Here is a 26,426-nt window from a genome sequence, read left to right as displayed (position 1 = left end):
ACTTTATCTCTTACAAATATTTTTAATATTTTTAAATTACAAGTAGTCCTCACTCCAGGTAATGGAACTGACAAAATATCTGAAGACACACAGCCCCTAGACTTTCACAGAAAGTCCAGCAGCAACCCTGCTATAAGAAGGAATTCTATGTCACAGCAAAGAGGAGGAGGCACATGGCCAAGACAGCCTAAATGTGGGGGAAGAGTCATTTGGAGTAATATAATAAAAAAAGATTTAAAAACCCCTTCATATAAAAGACCAAGCAGGTTAAAGCAAAAATAATGATTCAAAAACATGTACAAGACTGTTGGAGACCAAAAGAAAATTGCTGAAAAATAACTTGCATTTAAACCAGAAGTCAATGGCATCACACAATTTTGTTTTTAAAATGGTAAAGTGGAAATCTGTGTCAAGATCAGCATTTATTAAGAGTTATCATTAGCTCCAGAGACCAGCATAATTCCCATGAAGTCCTGATGGAAGGGGGCCTCCTGCCACAAAGAGTTTCGTTCCAGATGAGTCGTAGCAGTGGGTATAAACAGCATTTGGGAAGAAATGTATGTCAGAAAAATAATTTCTCCAGGTTTCATCGTGATTCTGTTAAAGGAAAGTTTAGATTATTACTGCTGCCAAACAAACCCAAAACCTTGTTTTACAAAAGCAGAGGGTTGTTTCCAGAGCATAAAAAGAGATCTCCTCTGTTAATACTCCTGAAGCTTCAGACAGATCAATAACAACATTGTCCTGAAGATTTTTCTGGGGAAATTGGGGCCAAACATTGGAGAGAGGAGATGAAGGGTAGGGAATATACCAAGTTTCATTAGTTTTTAAAGCTACATCACAGCGATACAAAGGATAATGGAGAAAAGTTAGACAAAGTCATTAACTGCTTTATGATAACACAGGAAATTGAACTCAATTGCCTGCCATGGCATTACCTCTGTCCTAAGGTTACATTATGGTGTTTGTATCACCAGTAGTGTGTTCTGTTTATGCTTGATATTTTGTTCTGTGCCTTCAGGACTGACTCTGAAAGTGAAGGTTTGCCTTATTATCAGCCGGTTCACCTCCCCCCATGGTCTGCTGTCTAGAAAAGGCTAGTGCTGGCTGGCTTTCTTTTGCTTGCTTGCTTGCTTGGCTTGCTTGCTTTGCTTGCTTCTGCTTTTGCCTTTGCTTCCTAGTTGGTTTAGCTAAGCAGTCCAATTCTTTCCCTGGACTGTTTCTTTTCCTTTCCTCTTCCTGAATACCATCCTACCTGCCCCGGACTGGGATCTGGGAAACACCAAGGAACACCGAGAGCCTGCGCTTTGTGATCTGCAGCAGCCATCCCCAGTGCCCAGAGCAATCCCCAGCATCCAGACCCAGGCGACCACTCCCAGGAAAGACTTTCTGGATTTGTTCATCTCTTCAGAGTGGTGAAAGAGTTTTGTTGACATCTGGTGTTGTTAATTTTTTTGGTGCTGGGGAGTGCTTTGTTTGTTAAATAAACAAGTTCTTTTCCACTTCTCTCAGAGAAAATTTTTTCCCAAACCAGGTGGGTGGGGAGGGGCCGTGGAGGTTTTTTTCCTGGGGGATCCTTCCAGAGGGTTTTCCCCAAATTTGCCCTAAACTAGGACAAATATTTTGGCTGCAAAGATAGGGGTGTCAAAGACAGACCTCGATTGGGAACACAAGGGTGAGTTGTTCCTAGCATGATGGGCCCATGATGCCTCAGGCCATCAGGGTAGAGATGCCACCTATAAGTGGGCACTAGACCGAGGGGTGGATCTAACCATGGACAGTATTTCTCAGGTGATCCATGACTGTGAGGCGTGTGCTACCATCAAACAGGCCAAGCGGGTGAAGCCCCTGTGGTATGGTGGGCTGTGGTCCAAGTACAAGTATAGGGAGGCCTGGTAGATTGACTACATCACACTGCCCCAGACACGCCAAGGCAAGCGCTACGTGCTCGCAATGGTAGAAGCCACCACTGGATGGTTAAAAACCTATCCCGTACCTCATGCTACAGCCCATAACACCATTCTAGGCCTTGAAAAGTAAATCCTTTGGAGGCACGGTACCCCTGAGACGATTGAGTGAGACAATGGGACTCATTTCAAGAATAGCCTTATCAACACCTGGGCTAGGGAACATGGCATTGAGTGGGTGTACCACATCCCCTACCATGCACCAGCTGCAGGCAAAGTGGAGAGGTACAATGGACTGTTAAAAACCACCTTGAAAGCATTGGGTGGGGGATCTTTCAAAAATTGGGAGCAACATTTAGCAAAGGCCACCTGGTTAGTTAACAGCCGAGGTTCCACCAATCGAGCAGGTCCTGCCTGGTCTGAGTCCCTGAATATAGTAGATGGAGATAAAGTCCCAGTGGCACATGTCAGAGGTTTGTTAGGGAAATCAGTGTGGATCAATTCTGCCTTGAGTACAGACAAACCCATTTGTGGGATTGTCTTTGCTCAGGGACCAGGTTGTACATGGTGGATAATGCAGAGAGATGGAACAACACTATGTGTACCTCAGGGAGATCTGATTGTGGAGTGAAACTCATGTGCAAATATCACTGTTTGCTGGATGTTACTGCCAGTGTCTGTACATGAAAACACAGAGACATGAGAAAGAAGGAAATGTGTAAGTGTCAAAGGTTTGAGCAAGTGAAACAGAAGGAAATGTTTAAGTGTAAAAGGTATGAGTAAGTGAAAGATACAAGTTTTAACTTGATGGAGTTTTTACATGATGTTGAAGATATGGAGATAAGGGGTGGAATGTCCTAGAGTGACGTTATGGTGCTTGTATCCCCAGTCGTGTGTTCTGTTTATGCTTGATATTATGTTCTGTGCCTTCAGGACTGGGTCCGAAAAGTGAAGGTTTGTTTTGCCTTGTTATCAGCCGGTTCACCTCCCCCCATGGTCTGCTGTCTAGAAAAGGCTGGTGCTGGCTGGCTTTCTTTTGCTTGCTTGCTTGCTTGGCTTGCTTGCTTTGCTTCCTTCTGCTTTTGCCTTTGCTTCCTAGTTAGTTTAGCTAAGCAGTCCAATTCTTTCCCTGGACTGTTTCTTTTCCTTTCCTCTTCCTGAATACCATCCTACCTGCCCCGGACTGGGATCTGGGAAACACCAAGGAACACCAAGAGCCTGCGCTTTGTGATCTGCAGCAGCCATCCCCAGTGCCCAGAGCAATCCCCAGCATCCAGACCCAGGCGACCACTCCCAGGAAAGACTTTCTGGATTTGTTCATCTCTTCAGAGTGGTGAAAGAGTTTTGTTGACATCTGGTGTTGTTAATTTTTTTGGTGCTGGGGAGTGCTTTGTTTGTTAAATAAACAAGTTCTTTTTCACTTCTCTCAGAGAAAATTTTTTCCCAAACCAGGTGGGTGGGGAGGGGCCGTGGGGGTTTGTTTTCTGGCCGTTCCTTCCAGAGGGTTTTCCCCAAATTTGCCCTAAACTAGGACAACCTCAAGAGGACAGTTTCTAATATTGCACACAATTAAATCTCTCTTGCTTTGAGTACCACATTAGAGTGGCACATTTTAAAGGAAGACAATGAATTTTGTATTTGAGGTTCTGAAAACTAGAAGTTAGATTACATTAGAAAATATAAAGATATAAAATCTAGCTCATTTATGAATCAGTGCATAAGAAAAGTAGTCAGTATGCCTTACACTTGAGGAACCAATCATTCAATACCCTTTCATAAAGCTTTTATAGAGAGCAATACTGCAGCACTTCTTGCTTTTCAAGATTACAGTTATTAGTTACATGATCACTGTTTGACTGGGACACATTTCATATAATAGCTTCCATTGCTACAAAAAGAACCAGTGTAAACTCCTGTGTAAAGGTTTTCCTACAACAAGCTACTCACCAGCCAACCTTTCCCAGTAGTCAACTTTAAAATTTCACTTCCTCCTAATTTCTGCTTCTGTCCATAGCAGGCGTGTGGGGGCTTTTCATCCAGGAACCTCTGGGCTCGGATATCGTAAAACAATAGGGAACCTTGCCCTGTTCCCACTGTGATGATGTGCTCATAAAAGCTCACCGATCGAATACCTGTCAAAAAGAGAAGGGACATACAATGCAGTAAGGAAAATGGATGGTTTGGCTCTGCAGTGCTGCTGTTTGATGTCTAAAATTTTTTTTAAGAGGAACTACCTACTAATAGTATTCTCCATAACACACAAGTTTGGAACACACACTGCTATGGAGCAGTGCAGACAAATCTCATTGATGCTATTGAAACAGCAGCTTCAATTATATATACTACTTCCTTTCTTCTCTGATGCCATCAGATACACTAATGATGTGTAGTAAGAAGCTTAATTCTCAGCAGGCCCCAGCTCTGACAGATAAACAAAGATCACAAGCCACTTAGGATCAAGAGTAGTTTTGTTTTGTTCACAAGCCTCTTAGTGAACACACCATGAGTATGTGGGCAGCAGACAGAGGAAAGAACATCACACTGGTTCCCTCCACAAGCTCACACCCTATCTAGCTATCTGCCAAGATGTGATAAATGACTACATGAGAAAAATTTAAAAAATAATTTTGAGGCTGTCCCTGCTCAAATATTCTCATACCAGCACACCTTACTTCATAGCTAGTACTTTTAGCACTTCACCCAGCAATAAAAGCAGACTAAGAATACTACAGGCAAAGCACCACCATGTTACACCAGCACATGGGAAGCTGCAAGTTTACAATCCAAACAAAAGAGTCTAACACAATTCAGTTATGCCATTAAATTGAGCAAAAGAATACATTTTGTTTTCAAAAAATCTTAATCTGAAGCCTCATCTTCAGATTAAGATTCAAATTAAGCTTCCTTCCCTTGGAAATAGTCTTGAGGAGATTCTGTATGTAGGAATTTGCAACTTGCAAAATGTCCTGTCATCTCTATTTATTGTGCAAAAGGTTTGTTCTGTATAAGTACTCTAACACAAAGAACTCTTCTATGCAGATTAAATCCCACCACATCTATGCTTCTCTTTGCTGTACAACATAAAGGCAGGTTATAAACCCTACAGCTTTTTAAGCTTTCTTTAAAGTACCACTGAATTACAGCCTAAACAAGCATTCAAACAGGAAGGGAAAAGAGCGAGTTAGGCCAGATACATCCATGTGTCAACTTCTGTCACTGTACCAAGTGGGGCTGAAGGTCACAAAACTTGTGACATACTGGAATACACCCAGCAATACATGTGATAGCAGACATCCAAGAGGTGTAGATGCAATTTACCCTTCCTCTCTGTACAGAGTCCTAACTAGAAACACATCCTCATTCTTCCACCTCCACAACCTGATGTTACATCCACAGGCGCCAGCATCTGTTAAACACACTTAGAACAGACAAGGTCACATTGTTGTGTTCTAGGTATGAGGTGAAGTCTTGGCTGCAGGCTCAATAGGTGGGAAACCACTGTGCAAGTCTCACACCTGCTGAATCTCTACTTTAATTCAGAGAACTATTAATGCATCTAAGCAAGTTGGGAGACATCTCTACCTCTTCATTGTTGTCCCGAACCAGGTTCTTTCACCTGGTGTGCAAGAAGCTGATCTCCACAGAGTCAAGGTATTTGATTTATTTACAGCTCTGACCAGAAAGGGGTGCTGGGTTGTAGATCCACAAAACCAGCACACTGAGGCACACAAAGGCCTACTTATAAGGTTACATTAGGCTATTAACACATCTTACTTAAGTCACTACTTGCCTAAGTTTCTATTGGCTTATCCTTTCTCTGCTTTGATTTAAAGGCATAGTGTCCCAAGAAATCATGGCACATGCTTGATGAATAATGGTCTTTTTGTGAGTAGAGGGTGCCTGAGCTAGGGGTGTGGTTTTTATTATTATAACGAGCAAAGTTCATCACTAGGGCAAGTTCTCACAGCAGAACCAGTCAAAACTCGGGGTTGATTGTCTCATCATTAAACATCCTGTATAAGAAAGGTATTATCTTCTTTGTTTTGCCCCCTTTTCAAGGACTTAGTCCATCAATTTTCTGTCTTCTATATTCCCATGGTTATTGCTTCTATTGCTTAACTGCTTTGGATGGAATATGAAAGAGATGGCATATACTTTTCAATGCAATTAATTAATAAAAAGCTATAAAATACATAACAACTGTGAATCTTTCTCTAATGAAAAAAATTGAAGAAAAACTGAAGGAATCCATTATATACCCACTACTAAGTGGATGTTTAGGACAGGCTTTCAAGAACAGCACTTCAAACTGGCTCCTAAGGGGCTGAAGGACCTCAAATTAATCATTCCCATCAAACTAAAAGCACCACCTGTGCCTAGAACTGATTGCAGTAAGCTCTTCTACATTCCCAGCACTCTACCATCTGTAGGCCTGGACTATTTGGGTCAACAAATTGGGTCTTACTCCTCAGAGGCAGGGAGCTCTACAAATCCCAGAATGAAATGAAGATGTAGTAGCATGTCCTACAAAAAGAGTAGACAGAGTCTGTGCTGTGTGTTATGAAAAAAACAGCCTGGCTGGGACACTTGGCTTGAACTAAGTACTGACATTGAAATGTTAATTAGCTAATTGCTCCTGGGAATCACCTACACCCCACCCACACTAGGACCGGGATGCAAAATAATCCAGTGGAATCATGGGAGGGGGTTTTGGGAATGAAAGACACCCCTAAATGGAAAAGAGGGGCACAGTGGAGGGGGCTGGATGGGTGTGCTGGTTGGGGAAAAGGGAACCCCATCCCTAGTCTGTGTTTAACCTGTCACTATAACCTGCAGAGGACCAGATTGGACTGGGCTGTGGGAAGCAGGCAAAAGGAAGGAGACCATCTACCTGGTGTTACCAGGAGGGAAGGAGAGGGGGCAGCTGCTGCTGGATCTCGGCAGCAGGCTCTGCACATCCCCCCACCCTTCAGCTACCAGTGTGCCAGGGGGAAAGGAGATGATGGTCTGCTGATCCAGACTTCAGATACAGACTGCACACCTCTTCACCTTCGGCTACCAGTGTGCCACAGAGACTCCAGGGACAGACTCTGCACGCCTTCTCACCCTTCGGCTGCCGGAAGAAGCTACAACAGCCCCCTGCTGAGCTGACTTTTTAATAAAGAGCTGAACACTAATAAAGGCATAGACCCTGTTCATTTCACTGTGCAAGCTCTGTCCACTGCATTAACATTGCTGCCTTCAGGATTATAAAGTCATGGGTACACAACATTGCTCTGCAGGCCAATCAAGCAGAAAGAAGTCACTGTCACAGATCAAGAACTACAGTCCAGGGCCTGCACTTTCCTGTACAGCTGTTAAGAAAAACAACTCTTACAAGATGCACTAAAAAACATTTGTTACCTTCTCACATAGAGGAGACAGGGTTATACTAGGTAAAAAATACCCCCAGTTTTTCTTACTAAGTGACATTTCTCTGATCTGCTTTTGTATACAACGCTAATGAACTGAAGTTAATATGGACTTACCATGTCCAGCAGTTGCATTTAGAAGCTGAAAGCACATTCAAGTAACACTTCAAAGCACTTAAAAGTTAACCCAGATTTTAGTCTGCAAATCAATAAACAGCCTACTTTCTAGAGGTGTTGCACCATTTCAAGTCCCAGTGAGAGCAACAGAAAGTTGAAACATTCAGTATCTTGGGAATTAATATTGCTTAAGTGCCTCCACCACCACCCACACACACACAAAAAATCTACTTTGCAGAACAGAAAACAGTATTGAACAAAGGTTTTCTCCAGACATGAACTAGCACCCCAGAGATACTCCCTACACATAGGTCATCCCCTCAGCAGGGATGATCACCTAATTCAAGATAAAAGTTTTTAGCCACCAGTCACCACTGGGCACCACACTCCAGTGTCCTGGTATTTCTTCCCTATGATACTGAAGGGTGACTGTTGGAACTCTGGATGCTGAGAATTTTAGACTTTCTGTGCTGACAGGCACTGACCCCCCAGGAGAGCACTGCATTTGACCTGAGGCCATGGAACCAGCTTCCAAAATTGATTGATAGCACTGGGATTACGGGTGTGTAGTTGGTTAGAAGTGTGTAATATCACAGGGTGGAAAACTTAGAGTTTTGGGGTTTTAGTATGGAGGTAGATAGAAGACAAGATGGAGGATTTTGGGCATTGTCTGATCTCCTTCTTGCTCTTGATCTACTCAATTTTCTGCAGTGATGGTGGCACAGAGTGATTGGTTAGAAAGAATCGCAATGCAGATGTTGCATGGACAGACAAATAATTAGTTATCGGTAGAAAGGTAGAAATAAAGTACATGTTAACAGTTAATTGGACAAAATAGCTTTAAAAGATCTTAAACCTGTGTGTCTTGTGACTTTTGGCGCCTTCTCTTTGTATGCTAAGTCTGAGATGTAGACGACGACGTGCTGAACTTCTGATAAGAGAAAAATAAACAACCACCTGAAGACTGAAAAAACCAGAAGTCCTGTCCATCTCTCAATACTGGCACAGAACTTTTAAGGGGTCTCCCCATCAGGGGGATCCTCGGGGAGGGTTTCCACAAACTGGTGCCCCTGTGTAAAAGTGCAAACTCAGCAGGAAGAGATTGTGCCAGGAGTCTCCTTGACAAAAGCCAGAAGCCAGAAAAATTCTTCCAGAGGTGAATATCTTGGCGTCTCGGACACTTGGAAAACCCATTACAAGGGATCTAGATTTCCATGAGCTGCCGGTTGGAGCATGGACAGATGCCCAAGGACGACAGACTCATTAGGGTCAGGTAAGCTGTCAAGGAGACAAAATGGGGAGTAGCCTCTTGAAAACGGATGTCGTGTTGCCGCAGGTCCCCAGACAGGGAATAATTAGCATTGACTCCATGATTGCAGAAGGCTGATCAATTGCTTTATCATCTTATCCTATATTATACTATACTTATTAAGAAACTCAGTAACCCTTACAGCCAGTCCAATAAAGCTTTGACCTAATTGGTCAATCAATCCAAACACCATCCAGTGTCCAATTAAGAAATCACCCTTTGGTAAACAAATCTCCATTATACATTCCACATGTGCACAACAGCAGGTGCAACAAGTGGAGATAAGAATTGTTTCTCATTCTTATCTCTGATCTTCTCACAGCCCTCCCTGGGAAAATGCCTGGGAAAGTCTGTGCCTGCTCTCTGTGTCCAGAGAGCAGCTGCCACAGATGTTGTCAATGATCTAGAGATAATGATGAGGCAGCATCCAATCTGGGTCTCTAGACAGGAACTGGAAGCTTTGTTATCCTGGGTGAGGGAAGAATTCCCCAATGTTACAGTTAAAGATTTATTTGACCCAGATCTATGGGAGGATGTTAATACAAACTCTATCATTCTGCGACACGCAAAAACCAGAAGCCTGCGAGCCTTCTGTCAGTCTGCAGAGTTGTTTATGAGGCAATTCATGAGGCAAAATGCCAAATACCTCTTGCAAAAAGTGCTTTGCAAACACTCCAGTGAAACAGGGGATTTAAGGGTTAACAGGGAATTTAGAATGATTTAGGCAGTAGATGCATGAACATATGGTGTACATTATTGACCCCCTGAAGAAAATCTGTTACCTATCAAAATTGTGCTGAGCTGACAAGAAAAAGGAGGGCCTCTGATGGAAATTGCTGAGCTTGCTGAAAATGCAAAGCAAAAAGTCGATTGCGCATGCAAAGACATCCAAGTTTGAAAGTTCAATAGTGAGGAAGACGACGGCAGCTTCATCTCACCAGACCCCAGCCTCATTTTTGGAACCACTGACTCAATAAAAGAACGAACTACGCAGTCGCAACTAATTTCCATACCATGCGGAGAATGGGCGGGGATAGTGATTGAATATGTATAAGTGCTATCGAATATGCATGACTTCTGTGAATAAATACGGAGATTTGGGAAGCCGGGGTACACAGGATTTGGGAAAGTCTTGCCCCCCTGTGTCCAGCGCTGAATAAAATACGTACCTACTTTACAACCCTTGGTTGTGGAGTTATTACTGTGTATCACCAGGGGCTGCAGGGCGTTCCCTCACAGGCAGGAGAGCCGGGGCCCGCGGCCCCTTCCTCCGAAGCTGCAGAGACTCTCCAGCAGTTGCCCAACCGCTCGTGGGAGCTGGAAAATTTGGGCAGAGAGCTAGCCAGGGAGTCTGGACTTTTAACCCTTCCTTGAAAAATGAAAGCTTTGTAAAATTTCACTCTTCCTCAGTTTGAAAGAGAGGAAGAGAGACAGCCTGGACCCTGGGATGTTAAAAGGAGAAATTCTAGGTGGGAGGAGATGATAGAGTAGTTTTTTTGGCTGGACTTTTCCTTGCTGGCCACAGACTGAACCGATTATTCTCCTCCAAGAGACACTGTATTTTAGGAGGATGCCAGTAAGCCAAGAGACCATGTTTCAGCTGGGAAAAGACAGAAGTAGAGCAAACAGAGAAAAGTTAAAGAGTTTTGTAGTAGTGCCCCCTGTCCTCAAAGATGAAGAAGAGAAGAAGATCTCTGTTCTTAGACCCTCAGCCCCAGGGGAAAATGGGGGGACTGTGGTCCCAAAAAAATAAAAAAACTGTTGTTTTTTCCCCTCTTGGCAGGGCATCCTTGAAAAGAAAAATCTTAAAAGCAGTCTGTCCATCCATGCATTGATAGTGAGAGCACTGTGCATGGAAAGGAGAAGGGTCACCATGGCAAACTTTTTCTCCGGGCAGTGCCATGTATGACATAGAAACACATGATGTGGCAGCTGTGTTTCTTAGGGGTTCTGTAGCACAGGAGAGACTCCTGTTCCCTCAATGGACTGAGTATCGATTGTCTGGAAAGTGAAAACCTGATTAGGGTCCAAATTGTGTCTCGCTGTAGTTTGTTGGAGTTGGGTGGTGGGAGGAGGAGTGTTTTGCAAGGTTTTCATTTTAATCTTTATGTGGTTTTTTTTCCCTCTTTCTTTTTTTTTCTTTTATAGTAGTAGCTTAATAAAGTTTTTTTCTATTATTAAGCTTGGGCCTGCTTTACTCTGTTCTCAATTGCATTTCACAGCATTCAATTAAGAAATTACATTTTCATGGGGCCACTGGCATTGTGCCAGTGTCAAACCATGACAAGTGCTTAATAATTATATAATTTTGCATGTATTATTATGTGCATTATCTGACTGATTCTGAATTACTGTTACTTTATTCTTTACTACATGCATTGTTTTGCTCTGATGTTTCCTCATGCTCATAACCGAAGAGTGTTAGTAATAGCAACTTATGTTGTTATCTTACATGTCTCTATGCAATTTTGCAAAAGAACTGATCAATATTTTATTTCTCATATCAGGGCCCATTCTTCACTTCCAGGATTTTGAGAAAATGCTCCAGTCCCTGCAGGGATGTGGGTTTGCTTGTGTTTTAACAGATGCAGAGTCCAGGTGGATTTCAGTGAAGAATGTGAATCTCTTATCAAGTGCAAGAAAACACTGACCACTCCACAAGCAGAGACGAAGACACACAGATGTGGATTGCACAGAGATTCCAACCCTTTGTGTTTTGCCCACAGAAGATTGTGGACTTTGGGTTTCTTTATGGGTGTGGGAATCAACAGTGTTCTAGAATTTTTAGATTATAGAGGGGTCATCAAGAATTCCCAAACTAGAGCTCCAACAGGGGTGTTGCTGGCAAGATGTTCAAGTGACAAACACGAGCTGGTAAATGACCTTTTCTCATATTATAGAAACTTCTGTATCTAAAAGAAGCAGACCCTTGTGGGACTCAGATTCAGTCAAAGAAAGAAACTGAGAATTTCTATCCAGGCAGATGCCTGGGAAAGAGTTGGAAAAGAATGTAAATAATTCTTTATCTCTCTTGTTTTTCACATTGTTTATAGTTAAGTTCTATCACTGTGCGTCAAGCACTTTGCACCAATGCTTTGGGTTGTTTTCACTTCAGAACCAATGGATTTAGTCCTTATGAAGCTCTGTATAAAAGAGCAGTGTATTTTGAATAAAACGGAGTTTTCACTACCATGCAGCCTTCTGGTCAGAGTCTCTTCATTCCTGTCCTGCCTCGACAGTGACAGACCCTGACATTTATCTAGACAGCACTGTTCAAAGTCCAGTAACCACATAAATAAAAATTTCCTAATCCTTGCCTACATGCATTTTTTAAAATAAACTTGCCCAATAAAGAGATGAATGCCTAGAGTTAAGTTAAATAAGGACTAGCAATTTATTACTCTGGGATTAATATGGTTTCAAATGGGCATCACAGCACAGTGCCTTCTCATGCTTGAAAATAAAGGGTATGGGAAGAAGCTTATGGGACCATGTACCCTGCAAACCCCCAGGCTTGACCCAGGTGTAAGGTTCAATTGGACGTACTACATTCACATCAGAAAAGAAAAACAGCACTAAAATCTGCAAACTTTTTTTTAAGAGTAAGCTTTTATACATTTAAAGCAAATAAATACACACTGACAATTAAGTGTCTCACTCATGACTTGAAAATTACAAAGCAAGCATTCACTCACAGCACTGACTCCCAATATGATAGGACAGAGCAGACAACGTGGGGGTTTTTTCTGTCCCCAGAGAAAAATAGGAGAATAGGCAGTATTAATAGTGGTACAAAGACTGGATTTGCTTTGAAATGAAGCAGAATAAGACACAGTAAAAATAAGCAGAAGTAAAATGCACAGTAAAGTTCAGTAATAAGTGAAATGCATACTTTTAGAAGTTCAGTAATATCTGGATGGCATGCAATTTAGCTGATCATAAAAACACTGATGTTGTCCTTCATTAGATTTCAGAGTTGATTTTACATTTGGTGTTGGTTGCTCAAAGAATAATGTAATAAAAACAAAACCTATATATGCTATTAATAATTTAGTCTATCACATGAAAAAACCTTCATATTTATTGGAAGCTTATCTTACTGCAGTTTTAAAAGATACATCTGCAAGCAAACCATTTGAAGCACCCATTGACAAGTTTCTTACCACTGCCTCGTTCTTTGGAACACACAGATTTAACATTGTGAGAAGGCTGCCTTGGATCCAGAAAGGAGATATGTGCCTGTGATCCTACTGCATACACTGACCACTCCGGACCATAAGCCAAACACACATTCTCCCTGCAGTATGGCAACTTTGTGGAAAGTAACTAGAAACAAAGGAAAAGACAAATCAGCACATTATGATGAGAACAAAACACTAATAAAACAATTCTGTAAACTGTGTTCAAGGAAGTTGCAGTGAAAAAACCCAAAATGCAGCTAAAAAATAAGTTCATTGCAACAATAGAAGTTTAAGAGAAAAGCAACTTGACCCAGAGAAAAAACAACCCCTGAAGATTAGATGCCTTATCTGAACAAAAGAGAGGTGGATAAAGGCTGAACCATGTATTATGTAAAGAACAATGGACATTTTGGCGTATTGTTTTACATCTTTCTAAGCTGCTATTTCTTCAGCGGGTGTACACACACATGATCTCAGCTGAAAAAGCTTACTTCATACAGTAGTATAGATATTTGTGGGTTTGATCTATAATTACACTTAAGTGCAACTTCCTTTATGAAGGCTACTAATTAAGTATCAATTATACTCTCTATGGAACAGCTCACTTCAGCTCACCCAGAACTGGCAGAAAGTTAAGAGCACCTCTCACCCTTAAAAGAAGATGAGTGGGAAGTTTCTTTCCCCAAGTTCTAATTTTTAGGACATTGCATTTTATTTAAAAATTTATGTGTTTGTCATGGTTTAGGAATGGTATTCCCCAATTTAGTGTTCCCACTGAATCATCCCAGACCACACACCGCTTACACCCTTCCCCCCTCCACCTCCCCCTGCAGTGGGCTGAAGAGGAGAATTGGAGGCAAAAAAAAGGTAAAGGTCATGGGATGTGATAAGAACAATTTACTAGAAACAGCAATGAAATAAGAAAATTAACAGTAACAACAATACTAAAATCAGAGTGTACAAGAGGTGAACGATTCACACACGGTTGCTCACTACATAGAATCCAGCACCACCCAAACGTACACCCCAGAAAAACAAAAAAAATGCCATCGTCCACTGTCCCCTCTGCCCATGGCATGAGGTGGTATTGAATAATCCCAGGGTCTGGACTGTGCCCCTCCCAACTGCTGCAAAAATTAACCCTGTTCTGGATAGAACCAGGACATTATCCAACCCTTATTCTATACCATCTAAATCATGCCCAGATCCTACATCTTATATATATATATATATATATATATATATATATATATATATATATATGCACACACAAGCATGGATACCATTCTCTTAGTCAATGGCTGACCACTAAAAATGTCTTCCAAGACAGGAGGGCTGGCATGCTGTCATCTGGTTGCTGCATCAGGAGCTCATGGCTGGTGTATCTGGAGCAATCAATCCTATTGTCCATGGTAGTTATGGCACACAGTGGCAGTGGCATTCAGCAACCAATATTAAACAATTCAACATTACAGGCTGTTCTCACCCAAAACCCAAATCTCCTTGAGGCATTCCCCCATCCCTTTGCGTTATGTGGCAAATGCACCCAGGTCCTTGAGCAAAAACAATACCACAGATGGATTTGCCTTTCCTTGAGGCAGGACTGATCCAAACTGTCTTCCCCAACACATTTCTCATATGCACCACAGGGACTTCTATGGTATATGAAGGTTTTGATAGGGCAGAGCCACTTTGATTAGTAGAGCCTCTAGAGTTAACTAACCAGGTGGACTTCACTAAATGTGTATACCAATGTTTGAAAAACCAACTTCTACCTGAGTAGCGATGTCTTCCCACAATTCAGCAGACCAGATGAGTTTCCCTCTATGCTGCCAATTGGTCTTTTTCCGTTGATCCAGCCACCCCCACAGAGCATTTGCTACCATCCACGAGTCAGTGTAGAGTGCTGGCCACTTCTCTCATTCAGCGATACCTAAAGCCAGCTGGATGACTTTCAGCTCTGCAACCTGACTTGATCCAACTTGTCCCTTGGTAGATTCTGCAACTCACCATGTAGGACTCCATATGACTGCTTTCCATGTTTGATGTATCCCTACAATACGGAAGAAAGCATCAGTAAAGAGAGTGCAGTGCTTTTCATTTTCTGACATCTGATTATATGGTGGGCCCTCTTCAGCATGTCACCTTCTTCTCTGAAATTAGTCTGAAATTTTTGCCTTCAGGTGAGTTTGTAATGACTTCCAAGATTGCTGGGTGATTGCGGTTTCCTATTCAAGTTCATTGTGTGATCAGAGCAATCCACTTACTCCACATGGCATCGGTTGCATGATGTGTGGAAGGTAATTTTCCTTTGAACACCCAGTCCAGCACTGGCAGTCAGGGTGCCAGGAGGAGATGTGCTTCAGTGCCAATCACTTCTGAAGCAGCTCAAACCCATTCATAAGCTGTCAGTATCTCTTTTTCAGTTGGGGTGTAACAGGCCTTGGATCCTTTGAATCCCTGACTCCAGAACCCCAGGGGTCATCCTTGAGTCTTCCTGGGTACTTTTTGCCAGAGGCTCCAGGAAGGATGGTTCTCCCTGGCTGTGGTGTAGAGTATATTTTTCACATCTTGTCCTCTCCTGACTGGCCCAAGGGCTACTGCATGAACACTGTCCTGGTTTAATTTATTCAAAAGCTTGTTCTTGTTCAGGACCCCACTTGAAATCATTCTTCTTCCAGGTAACGTAATAGAGAGGGTTTACCATCAATCTGACTGTAATCTGGAATATGCATTCTCCAAAAATCCACAGTGCTAGGAAAGCCAGTGTTTCCTTTTTGCTGGTTGGTGAGGACATGGATGCTATTTTGCTTATCATATCTATTAGAATCTGATATTGCCCATCTTGCCATTTTACTCCTAAAAGCTAAATTTCCTGGGCAAGTCCCTTGACCTTACTTTGCTTTATGGCAAAATGTGCTTTCAGGAGAATCCAGATTATCTTCTCCCCTTTCTCAAAAACTTCCTCTGCTGTCTTGCACCATACAATGATGTAATCAATCTATTGCAAGTGTTCTGGAGTCTCACCCTTTACCAATGCAGTCTGGATCAGTCCATAACAAATAGTGGGGCTGTGTTTCCACCCCTGGGGCAGGTGGTTCCAGGTGTACTGAATGCCCCTTCAGGTAAGAGCAAACTGGGGCCTGCACTCTGCTGCTAAAGGAATGCAGAAAAACACACTGGCAATATCAATGGTGGCACTACTTTGCTGCCTTGGATTACAGTTCATACTGAAGTTCCAGCATGCCTGCCACAGCAGCACTCAGTGATGGTGTGACATCATTCAGGCCACAATTATCCACTGTCAGTCTCCACTCTCCATCAGACTTACGTACTGGACACATGGGGCTATTAAAGGGTGAATGGGTCTTGCTGACCACTCCCTGGAGTTCCAGTTCACTAATCATCTTGTGGTTGGGGGTCACAGAATCCTGGTTGGTGCAGTATTGTCAACAGTGCACTCTTATGAGTGATCAGTACCTGTTGTTCTTTGACCCTCAGCAGTCCTATAGTAGAAGGATCCTCTGCGAGACCAAGCAAGGTATTCAGCTACCTAATTTCCTCTGTCTTCACAGCAACTATCCCAAAAACCCAATGTCCAAGATTGAAGACCAAGATGTTTCCGAGTAGGAGTTGCCTCTGGGCAGTTTTCCTTATCTCCTGTTAATAGGCCCATCAATGTCTTGCCATATGACTCAGAGATAACACTCTCCAGGAGCCAGTTCTGTTTAACAGGTGACTCAGAATAGCATCAGCCCATTGTGAGATGCTCCGCCCAGGGGGGAGGAGCTAGGCATTCCCAGCTAGATAAATCTGGGGATTTCTAGACAGAGAGGCAGCCTTTCCACAGGTTTCCGAGAAGACACAGCAACCACATCTGCCATCCCAAGAGGACTGCAGCCACTCCAATTTGGACTGCTACCAGCATGCTGGCCAGAGGGGTGTCAGGTAGTATTCTGACTTTGTCAGTGGTCTTCCTTTTGTATCATTGCATGTATTTTTGTCTTTTTCTCTTTTCCCAATAAATTGTATTTCTGACTTGGAGTCTCTCACTGGTTTTGCTTTCAAACCAAAACACCCAGCAATGTACTTTTGGGTCCTTGAAATACCCTCTCCTGAGGTAATCTATGCCATGGGTACACGGGGTCGCTGGGCCAGTCACAATGGGGTGTTTTTGCCATTCATTCCCACCCAGGCTCAGTTCAGCTTCCAGTACAGTCAGGTGTTGGGATCCCCCTGTCACCCCAGAAATTGAGATGGATTCTGTCCCTATATATCTCAATGGCATCAGGGTACATTGTGCACCAATGTAAATTAAAGCACTGTACTCTTGTGGGTCTGATGTGCCAGGCCATTAGATCCATATAGTCCAGTAGATCTGATTATCCCTTTCTTCCAACAGACTGGAGGCAGGGCCCCTCTAGTTCTGGTCATGGTACTCATTGCTTACTTCTTATGATCAACCACAGGTCCCTTCAAGAGCTTTGGAAGTAACATCAGCACCTTCCATTCTGTCTGAGGACCTGCCCACTGGAAACTGGAGCAGAATTTTCCTTGAAGAATTATCCATGGTGGTTGTTCTTCCTCTCAACTCACATACTCATGGGTCCTAGGGCAGAGGTGGGTTTTCCATCCCACTTCCTCATGTCCTCTCTGTGGTCATGCAGGTAAAACCACAGGTTGCCTACCTTGTGGTTATTCCCTCTTTCTCTTGAGCAGGGATGTGCTTACTCTTAATAGCAGAGACTCTGGTCTGTACTGGCAGGGCACAGGACATTTCCTCTTTAAATTTCTGGAAGTCCTTGGACAGCTGAGATGCAGGCCCACAGGGAGGAAGAGAGACTTCCCTCATATTGCCAGAGTTGGGCAAACAAAATATCCATTGTTTGTTCTCCTTCTGTCCGTGACATCACTGCCAGTGAGTTGGTGTATGACAATGGCATGCTTCATAGGAACCTGCATCACATGGGTTGTGTGCCCTAGACTTCATCTGGATCTACAGGGAACTGCTTGTTATTTGAATCTCTATAGAGTACCTCCAGCACAGTTAATTCTTTCAGGTACTGGATACCTTGCTCCATGGTGTTCCACTTGTCTTGGTGCACTGATAGATCCTCTTTGAAAAGATATCTTTCCCTCACACTTGACAGGAGTCACCTCCAGAGGCTGAGGATTTCTGTCCTTTTCCCAATGCTGTTGTCAATGTCTGCATCCCTGGAAAGGGATCCCAGTTGCTTGGCTTCACTATCCTCTAATTTCCAACTGTGGGTTGTGCTATCCCAGCATCAGAGCAGCCGGGTCACAAGGGGCTCACCCTACTGCCGGCTGAAATCTTTTCATATATCATGCAGCTCACCTGGGGATAGGGATTGGGTGATTATCTCTGTCCCTGCTTCTTTCTCCTGTTCTGAGGGCCCTACTTCCTCTTCATTGTGGATGCTAGCCTGGTCAGGGAGAAACAGCAATCGTTTCTCACAGTGGCTTGTGAGAATTTTTAGGGAGTTGTAGGAATGTGATAACTTGCTAGTATAAACAATCTGCAGGCGGTGTTTTTCCACCTTGTTTTTCTGTTCTTCTCAAGGATGGTGTGTGAGAAAGATGTTTTTATTAACTAGCCAATCAAGTAAGAATGTATTGTATTGGTCTATATAAGCCGGATAATCCTTTGTATTAAAGCTTCATTTTTCCTCTTGCAATTTGGTCTCTCGTCTGTTCTTGTGTCATACTTGGAGCAAGACTGACACTTCATCCCTCACTATGCAAACTGATTTGGTCTTGCATTTCTTTTTTCTGTATAGGTATGACTGCTACTGGCACGTGTTGTTCCTCTGGTTCAGCTGCAGTTTGATTGGCCACAGTGGCAGTTGCTCTGCTTTCCTCATCCTCCTCCCCCTGAGGGTGCTGTCTAGTGATGAGTGGTATTTGGTAAACATTAGCCAGGGCCCAGCACATTGCACTACTTTGTGCCTCTCTGGAATCACCACGGCATTTTCCTTTCAGATATTCTGCCACTTTATCAGGGTCCTGTTCAGGGGTGAACTCCCAAACCATTGGAGGACAAAAGTCCTCTGAAACGGTACCATTTTCTCCCACATTCCATGCCACTCATGACTATCCACCCTCCGAGCAGATCTCTGAATGACCATACTAGAAGTATATTTCATAATTATAAACATGTACTGAGTAGACATAGCAACAAGAACATGTGCCTTCCTTAACATCCAAAGGAAATTCAAAATTCTCACAAGTTATTAACAAACTTGAAGGAGGAAAAGGGTGTGAAAAGCTGGGGCAAATCATCCTCCCCTGTTCTCCCTATAGACGGTAAAATTATTAATGAATTCCCAGAGGTAGCACCCAAGGCAAATGCAGGAGAGCAGCACTCAAGACACATCCTAAATGACCTTCATTGCCCTTGATGTTATCATGTCATAAACTGATATCCCACAACATAGCAATAAAGCAATCCTGATCCCTCTCCCTGCTCTGAAAAAGAGTACCATGAGGAGCACATAGGGGAACATATACAGGGTTAGGTACCATAACCATGTGAACAGACCAAGCAGTGTTGTGACCAGTGGCTCTGTACCTAATACAAATGCTTAGATCAAATTTGTTTCCAATCCGCTCTGGTCAGATGTGTTGTTATCTTAATGCTTCATGCCTCACATTGGGTGACAAATTGACTGTCATGGTTTAGGAATGGTATTTCCCAATTCAGTGTTCCCATTGAATCACCCCAGACCACACACTGCTCACTCACTTACCCCTGCGGTGGGATGGGGAGGAGAATTTGAGGCAAAAAAAGGTAAAGATCACGGGTTGAGATAAGAACAATTTACTAGAAACGGCAATGAAAAAAAAAACAAACAACAAAAATACTTATAGCAGTGTGTACAAGACAAGCGAATGATTCACATGTGATTGCTCACTATGTAGAACCTGGCGCCACCCAACCATACACCCCAGCAAAACTGGAAAAATGCCACCCCCTTCCATCCCCTCTACACTTGATGTGAGGTGGTATTTAATAACCCCAGGGTCCAGACTGCACCCCTCCTGGCTGCTGCAAAAATTTAACCCTGTCTTGGCCAGAACTAGGACAGTGTTTTACACACACTGCTGCTCTTTCTTCAAGCATTTATAGGAAATAAATAATAGTGAACAGCCTTCAATGCAAAGAAATGTTTTAAGTTTTACACCAACAGAAAAGTACCTTTGATAGTGTGTGTTCTGCTTTCCAAAGATGAAAATACCCATCCAAGGATACAGCTCCCAGCTCCTATTATGAAAAAAAGAAAAAAAAAAGAAAAAAAAGTAAGAGTTAGATTTTGTATTATAGATGTCCTTACAAACTCACACACCAGGTTGCTTCTCTAGTATATTTAATTTAGATGACTTTTTTTTTTCAAATACATATGGACAATTTTAGGACTACTCAACTGTCTTGCTTATCTTACTGACCTTGTTCTTATTGTTGAAAGCCAATGCTCGGACTTTGCAGTTGTCAGGATTGGTGTTTTCCTTAGGAATATCCTTCAGAGCCCTGTGCGTTATGTGGGCATAGACAGGAACTTGAGAGAGATTATGCCTGGAATCACTTTTGGACAACACATCCTCTGTAACTTCCCAGAGACCCATCGAACCATCCCGGGAACCTGAATAAGTAGTCCATAACAGCATTTCAAATATACATAATTCTCCTTTTTAAAAAATGAACTGAAATAAACAGTGAGGTCTTAAAAAAAGAAAGGATACTTTAGATTAATTTAATCTAACTCAACACACTGTTGGTGCCTATATATTAATTTTTATTAAAAAATCATGATTTTACTGAGCTGTTAAGTTCATAACGTTGTGAAGTTATTGTCAAATGGTTTGTCTACATGGTTTCAAATCAGCTAGATCACCTCATCTATTTTCAAACTGATTAGGATGCATCAAAAAAACATGATCCTGTACAGCAATCACTGTTAGAGATTCACATGTAGAATAAACTCAGAGGCAATTGAATAGTCTATGTGTTCAGCCTGAGCCTGGCTTACCGAGGCCAAGATTGACAGTCTGTTAAATCAATACAAAAACTTACAAGAAAACTCAGTGGGGTTCATACCAATTCTGGATTGTTTGATTTCTGACAGTATGTTTATGGATATGTACACACACATTAGTGAACTGAACAGAAACATATATTTAAAACCACAATTTGCACCAATTTAAATCAAATCTACTGTGAATTCAACTCATTCAAACTCTTGTTTAAAGAATGTAACACAGGAACTGAGGCCAAACAAGAAAGAACTAATTTTATTTTTCTACTGAAATTGAAGATAATTATACAAAATATGAATCAGTAAGATCAACAATACTGGATGAAGAAAGCTAAATGTCTTTGGTTCAAAGATCAATACAGGCTTAATTCAAGGTCCTATACCCATCCTTTTTGGTGTTTAGGCAACTCACTTCCATTTAAGTCAGCTCAGATAGATTTGACATGTACCTCCATTTCTTCCCTACACAATGTCACTTAATGGGTTTTTTTAATGCAGATATTTGAGTTAGAGATTTGCAAGGATCAACTGAAAGGTTAGCATTTGGTTTTTTTTATGTTACTGAATCATCAATTGAAGCATTTGATTTTTATATGAGACTATTAAGATTTTCTGTCACCTGCAATTTGACACCTCCTTGTATGGAATACTAAAACTTCTCAGCACAGAAAGATGGTAAACTAATGCATTAATTCAATGGCATATTGCTGCCTTTACTCTAGGTAAGTAATACTTTATGAAGTTACACTGATTATCCAACTACACTGACTAAAAAGGCAGTAATTGACCTTTTCTATTAGAACCTTCTATATTAGTTCCCACAGTATGTGTGCTTATATATATACATACCATGAGACAGTGAAAATTTAACAGGGTAGAAATCCATTTGGATTTAGGTGAAATGTGCTGCTTTGAGCTTGCTAAATATGCTGTTTAGTCTGGTAACTGCAGCACTAGCAAAGTTGTCCCAGCTAAGGAAGAGATAAGAAAGACTCCTCGGACATTGAAACAGACAGGGCAGAGTGGCCCAGGAGTTCTTTCTGTACTTTCTGACAAAAACTGAGTACAAGTGTAACTAGCTGTAAGTGTAACATGAAATCAGCAGAATGAATATGCATGAACCTATTGTGAAATTCTATGCATATGGAAATCAGGTTAATAAAAAAGGATTGGGAGTTCTCAGGGGTGCAGGGTGCACATGTTCATTGAAGGACAATGAGTCCCCACATGCGTCCAGCTGTGAATAAACATACCGTTCCCTACAAATCTTTATTGGAATTGTGGGGTTTTGATTTTTCTCCTCATTTCACACACACACACAACTTTACTGATAGCTTGATAAAACAAACTGAATTTTCATTAATCAGTCTTTCTATGAAATCCTATGGATTTCAGGAAACTAGTACTGTTCAGCTGTATTCAGATATTAACTAACCAAAACCTGGTGTAGAATCCTTCCCTTGAACTTACTGTGTTTAGACACCCTCTCATGTCAACACCTACTGTAAATACAGCAGTATTCCCTCTAATACTAGAAAAAAAAGTACAATCTAGACCAGGGCTCTACAAATTAAAAAAAAAAATTAAAAAAGCAAAGTGCTGTACTAAGACCAAGAATGGTTTAAATAGGCAAAGTAGTTCCAAATGGTTTCAAATCCCTTTTAAAGGTGCTTCCCTAAGACCTATCAAGTGCTGTACATCAGTATAAAATTCTGGGAAAAAAAAAAAAAATAAATTAACATTACCAGAAACAGCCATAGTATCACTTATCCATGCAATTGAAAATATCCAGTCCTTATGTCCATCCTAAAAGAAAAAAAAAAAAGAAAAAAAAAAGATTTTCTGTGCCATTATATTCTTCAGTGGTCTCAAGGCAGACAAAAAATATCAAAGTGAAGAATACTTAAGTGCAAACTCAGAAAGACAGACCTATGCTAAAAGCATATAAATAATATTCCACTATCAAGCTGGAGCAGTTTAAGTATCTAATAGTAATTTTATCTTTTATTGATTTTGACATATATAATTAATAGCAATTAGGCAATAGAAAAACAGATCTCTGACCAAGGACAAATTAATCTCAATTCTAAGGACTTGGAGTATTTTCATTTTGAAAGCAGTGTTCTTTACTTCTATAAAGTATCTGCTTAATTTTGTTTCCTCAAATGCACATCCCAAAAAGAAACAAAAAAAAAAAAGTTTTAAATATATGACCTACTGATTAAATGTTCAAGAATCTTTTACTCAGAAGGTGAGAAGCCTTGAAACAGATTTTTGGAGTTCACTTAACAAAATGAATTGAGCATTTATATTCTAGCTTCTAGAGTTATGTGTTGCATTTTAACCTTTCACTTAAGAAACCTCTGCTATGGTACTAAAGGGCATAAGAAAATGCAAATTTCTGAAGCTTCTTGCATAAAGAACAATACCAGAAAGGACCGAAGATACAAAGAACCCAGATAAAGAGGCTCCTCTGTCCTTAAGCCTACTGAGACTGACAGACAGTACTCAGATAAGCACCAAAGGACCAAAAGTGCACATGCAAAGGAGAAAAGTTCAAAAGTTCAACCATGAAGAAGACCACGATCTTCAGTCTCAAGAGACCACCGAAGACCCCCGCAGGACCACCATGGCAAACCACACGTGCCCAGAAGGGCGTGGACCTATTTAGCATGAGAGGCAAGGACAGGCAGGGCCAGGGGTTGATTATGTATAGAAAAGTTGTGCAATGTACTACATATGGAACACTTTTCTAAATAAAAGTGTAGGTCAGACTAAGGATTGGGGCACAAGTTTTTGGAGAGCTATCTCACTTGTGTCAGGTGCTGACAATACACACTCACTTCATAACTACCCCAAGTTGTGGAGTCTATTTATTTATTCCACGTATCGCTTCAGCCTGTGAACAAAAAAAAAAGACCATAAGGATCTAGTTCTGTTTGAAAAGCTGCAGAGTCACAGTGGCACACCAATAACAAGTCATGCAAATTTTCAGAGACGAGCCTTTCTGCAGCTGGTTATCTGCTACTGTAGAAACTCTGACCTGCACTCTGCTGTTCTAGTTAACGTCTACATGAAGTCCTGAATCAAAAGGAAAAATAAGAGTGAAGTGCTTACAGGACACCACTATACCCATTTCAAACATTTTCTTGTTAAAATTGGTTGTTTTAAAAAGGTCTCATGATGTTTCAAAAATAAAACCAGTATCAAAGTCTATCAAACTGCCACAAGCCACTGGTTTAGAACTACTCCTCAAAGCCAAGTTCCACCAGTGAAATAATACATATATAAGCTTGTGATAGGTTGACAAGGAAGTGAGTTTTCTTGGGAAGTTATAGCCAAACCAATCAGTGGTCAGATTTGAATATTGACATCTGGTGTAACCACTGAAGATACGGGCATGCCTCTGAGAACACAGGGGGTTAAAAACAGAGAAGTCTCAGGGGAACTCTTTTGTTCCAGTCAGTGAAGAGTTCAGTCCTTCCCTGCCCAGCCACAGGATGGCTGGGGGAGGGGAAGCCATGTGGCCTAGGCTGAGGTAGGCCAGGAGCCCCGGACAGAGAAGGGGGGGTGAAGGGAATGGAACCGGGCCAGCCCCTGCAGGATGGAGGGGTGGTGAAACACTGAATTGCCCCGGGCAGCACCCCCAGAGAGAGAGAGAGAGAGAGAGAGAGTCTGTGCCACCTTGAAATTTGATATCATGTGCTGGCAGAGGAGAAAGAGAAGGGGGAGGAAGGTGCCCTGCAGTGGGAGTCCTGGGCAGCCTGCTGTGAGATTTCAGCTATCCTGGGGGCAGCAGAGCCGGAGACTTTAACTGTTTCTTGGACAAAGAACACTTTGCAAAGCACTAATCCTCTTTGATCTGAAATAGAAGAGAGACAACCTGGGGCCTGAGATGTAAGAAGAAGATGGGAAAGAATCCTAGGTGGGAAGAAATGATGGAGTGGGCTTTGGGTAGACTTTTTCTTGTACAGACATAGACTGAACCAATTTTCCTGTAACACAGAGACTGCATTTAGGGGGATGCAATGGCTTGAGCCAAGAGAGTGACCTGCTGCAGTGATTGCCAATGCAGGAGTGAGTGACCTGCTGCAGTGACGCCATGTGCAGGAGTGAAGTGAACAAAGATGAGGAGGGTGTGGTGGTGCCCTCTGTCTTCAGGGAATAGAAGAAGATCTCTGTTCTTAACACCCTAAGCCCAGGGGGAGGAGAAAATGGGGGGAATTGTTGTCCCAAAACGATAAATTGTTTTTTGGTACTTGGCAAAGCATCCTTAAAAGGAACCCTATAAGCAGTTTTGGTCCATGGACAGTGGTGAGAGCACTGTACATGGAAGGAGGATGTCACAATGGCAGATTTTCTCTGGGTGGTGCCATGTGTGACATGGAAACATAAGAGGTTTCAACTGTGTTTCCTGTGGAAGACTATGGTACAAGAGAGACTCCTCTCTCCCTTGATGAACTGACAATTGATTATCTGAAAGGTGGTAACTTGACTGAGAATCCAAGGTTTTGTCTCACTGTGCTTTGGTAGAAATTGGGTGGGAGGAGGAGCAATGTTTTGGAAGATTTTAATTCTGAATTTTGTGTGTTCTTTTTATTATAGTGTAGGTTAATAAAGTTTTTTTTTCTATATTTCTAAGCTTGAGCCTGCTCTGCTCTGTTTCTGGTCACATCTCACAGCAGCCATTTGAGAAAATATATTTTCATGGGCACACTGGCACTCTATCAGCGCCAACCCATGACAAAGCTGCAAAGGAGAATGGAAAGCCTTGAATAATCTTTACAACTTCTCAAATGAGCTTTTTCACTAAAGCTAAGTTTCAGAGATAGTCATCACCTGAATTAGACTTTAACAGTGAAGATTTTGTTACATTTTCAGTGCTTAAAAGTAATCTGAAGCAGACCTGAATGAGGATAAGAAAGAAGAAATATGACTTAGAGCCCTGAGAATCCTCTCATATATTTAAGCTATTTTGTCAAAAAAGACAACTTGATCAGGAATATTTTCAGGCTTTCAGAAATTCACTCTCCACGACAAAACTCCCAAATTTTAAACTTGCTCTGACCTTATGCACTTCAAAGTAGTAATTATTGCAACAGAATAAACTTTCCTCAAATACTCCCACTTACATCTCCCACACACACAGGATCAAGTGTAGGCAGACGATAAATTGCAAGACTGTTGGGGTTGTCTCCACCTGTGGCCAGGAAGGTCCTTGAAGGGTTGAGCTCAATGGCATGAATACCACATCCCTGCTGGGTCACCATGCCAGGTTCACGATCTTTCAGAATAGGAATCTTGGTAATTTGACCAGTCTGGACATCTATTACAAATAACTGGAGGAAAAAAGCAGATACAAGTCATTATCACACAGATAAGAAAACCAAAGTGGTCAAATATTTTCCCTATTTTGAACTAACATTCTTTTAAATGTAGAATCCACAAAT

The 26,426-nt window shown here is 41.9% G+C and overlaps 1 protein-coding gene across 2 annotated transcripts in view; it reads right to left on the bottom strand.

Annotated features, from left to right (window-relative positions):
- Positions 1-403: 403 nt before the first annotated feature.
- The window catches only part of LOC146763178 (DDB1- and CUL4-associated factor 12-like), a 72,432-nt gene continuing 46,409 nt past the window's right edge, over positions 404-26,426 (bottom strand). For both annotated transcript variants that reach the window (XM_085571102.1, XM_085571103.1), the window contains exons 3-9: positions 26,109-26,315; positions 22,722-22,782; positions 20,390-20,583; positions 20,142-20,207; positions 12,908-13,070; positions 3,855-4,039; positions 404-597 (exon numbers count right to left, since the gene is read on the bottom strand). In XM_085571102.1, the coding sequence (XP_085427228.1) occupies positions 439-597; positions 3,855-4,039; positions 12,908-13,070; positions 20,142-20,207; positions 20,390-20,583; positions 22,722-22,782; positions 26,109-26,315 (1,035 nt within the window). In that variant the 3' untranslated portion in view covers positions 404-438. The remainder of the gene's footprint in view (positions 598-3,854; positions 4,040-12,907; positions 13,071-20,141; positions 20,208-20,389; positions 20,584-22,721; positions 22,783-26,108; positions 26,316-26,426) is intronic.

This window comes from Lonchura striata, chromosome W (assembly GCF_050655825.1).
Source record: "Lonchura striata isolate lonStrDom1 chromosome W, ASM5065582v1, whole genome shotgun sequence".
NCBI lineage: Eukaryota > Metazoa > Chordata > Aves > Passeriformes > Estrildidae > Lonchura > Lonchura striata.
Note: the sequence above shows the minus strand (reverse complement) of the source record. Positions and strands in the feature narration are given on the sequence as shown.